At 52.3% G+C, this 2,311-nt stretch overlaps 1 protein-coding gene across 1 annotated transcript; it reads left to right on the top strand.

Annotated features, from left to right (window-relative positions):
* The first annotated feature begins 364 nt into the window (after nt 1-364).
* On the top strand, nt 365-1,907 carry insm1b (insulinoma-associated 1b). Its single transcript, XM_046063178.1, has one exon. It carries the CDS (start codon nt 365-367, stop codon nt 1,805-1,807), a length of 1,443 nt encoding a protein of 480 aa, XP_045919134.1. The 3' UTR covers nt 1,808-1,907.
* Nucleotides 1,908-2,311: the final 404 nt, after the last annotated feature.

Below are 2,311 nucleotides of genomic sequence, written 5' to 3'. Positions count from 1 at the left end.
AGGGACTGAACTCACACATTAATGTAATAAACCGCCAGTACATCTGCTAAGCTATCTGCACATCCTCCAACGAAATCCACCAAACCCAGGCTCTAAGCCCTCCCACAATCAAATCCACTGGGATCTTGGTTTCATGCGATTGGTCGGGGATGCTGCAACAGGGGGGGCGAGAACAATAGCATCATTCCGGCATAAAAAGAGTGGAGCTATGCCTTGGAGACGAAAACATTTCAGCAACAGAAGGATCGATATACCGGGGAGATAAAGTCCCACAAGCTTCTAGTGTTGCCATATTTTTAACAAACCTGGATACTCGAGACTTCACCCACCTCCCCGAAGTGCCTTTCCGCTGTTACTCGCCAAGATGCCCAAAGGATTCCTGGTAAAAAGAAACAAGAAATCTGCACATGTTTCCTACAGGAATCGGTCAGACGAAGATGACCTCCAGGAGCTACCCACCCCAGCTGCCTTGCCGAGTCAGGCGCACCCCTCCCAGCCAATGTCCGTTGCGTACAGTCCGGACCGAGCCGCAGCATCGCCGGATTTCACAGCAGCTGAGGCACCAGTGCCAAGACTGGCGAAGCCGGCACAGTTCGGCAACCCAGAGGCGGTGTGCCAACCCCTCTACAGCCCCACCCGGCCCATCAGCAAGGAGCACGACAGGGGATATTTTGAGCGAAGTTTCAATCTAGGCTCGCCTATTTCTGCCGAGTCATTCCCAACACCTGCCTCCCTCTCCGGCCTGGACCATCTCCTGTACGCCCCGGTCGACTTGAAAATCGGCACCAGCAACAGCAGCCGCAGCGGCACCACCAGCAGCCTCCCGGCACCAAGCAACCGGGCCGGCAGCAAAAGACCCGCAGCGGAAGGTGCAGAGCGCAAATCCAAACCCGCCTCCAAGAAACCAAAAGCCATTAGAAAACTCAACTTTGAAGACGAGGTGACGACTTCTCCCGTGCTTGGTCTCAAAATCAAAGAGGGGCCGGTGGAGACGAAGCCGAGGGCGCAGTCCTCAGGAGGAAACAAGCCTTTAGGGGAGTTTGTGTGTCAGCTGTGCAAGGAGGCGTATGCGGATCCCTTCTCTCTGGCTCAGCACAAGTGCTCCCGTATAGTCAGGGTCGAGTACCGGTGTCCAGAGTGCGATAAGATGTTCAGCTGCCCGGCCAACCTCGCCTCTCATCGCCGCTGGCACAAACCCCGGACCACCGGCGTACCGGCGATGCCACCAGCACAGGGCATCAAACCTGAAATGGCCAAAATGCCATCGCTAGGTGTCAAGTCTGTCTCTGACGAAGCCAAAGACATGAGTGACAGAGACACCCCCAGCCCAGGTCTGTCCGAGTCAGGCTCTGAAGATGGCTCATATGACTGCCAGTTCTGCGGGAAGAGGTTTAAGCGACAGGCATACCTAAGAAAACACATAATGGGACACCAGGCCTTGCAAAAGAAAGTGCTGGAGGAGCACGGGTTTCAACCCAGCGACCGCGCGGCAGAGCAGGCTCCGGTGTCATCCTCCTCCTCAGCATCATCATCCTCCTCCTCCTCAGAGGAAGCCTCAAACCAAAGCCCTCTCAATCTGAGCCCGGTGGACTGCCTGCTGTGCCCGGTGTGCGGGGAGAGTTTCACCAGCAGGGCCGGCCAGGAGAGACACCTGCGCCTCATGCACTCCTCCCAGATTTACCCGTGCAAATACTGCCCCGCCACTCTCTACAGCTCGCCGGGGCTCACCAGGCACATAAACAAGTGCCACCCCTCGGAGAACAGGCAGGTGATCCTGCTCCAAATGCCGGTGCGCCCCGCCTGCTAAAGACAACTAGAAACTCGTGCCTTTGATAGGGGAAAATTAAAGAAAAAAAAAAAAAAGAAACAAAAAACTGGCTTTGGGATTAAAAAAATAAAGAGTTTGTGATGCTCACTGCCATAACTTTAGGCCAATGAAAGGCAGGGCGGTTTGATGTTTAAGTGGTGTTTAATGAGGTGTCTTTTCCATGCCAATCAGTGATTGTCGAATGCTTCTCTCTATATTTGAATTACACATAGGCCTATTTTGAGATTTTCTTTCTCAAATTAGTTTATCAAGAAAAAAAAAGAATACAAAGCGTTAGTTTGACTGTTAAAGGGTATTTTTCTAGGACAGCACATGTGTTCAATAGCTTCTAGACCTAAGAAATGTCTTGAAAATTCTCAGAAATCCTTTTCCCCATCAAAGCCTTTTGAATTCACCGACCGTGATTGCTCCATCACTGTAGCTTTACGCCAGTTTGTGAATGCCAGAACTTATCAACTTTGTATTGGTGGTGGTGGTGGGGGG

The sequence above is a fragment of the Micropterus dolomieu genome, linkage group LG11 (assembly GCF_021292245.1).
Source record: "Micropterus dolomieu isolate WLL.071019.BEF.003 ecotype Adirondacks linkage group LG11, ASM2129224v1, whole genome shotgun sequence".
NCBI classification, from domain to species: domain Eukaryota; kingdom Metazoa; phylum Chordata; class Actinopteri; order Centrarchiformes; family Centrarchidae; genus Micropterus; species Micropterus dolomieu.
The sequence above is the reverse complement of the archived record's forward strand: the minus strand, read 5'-3'. Positions and strand labels throughout refer to the sequence as shown.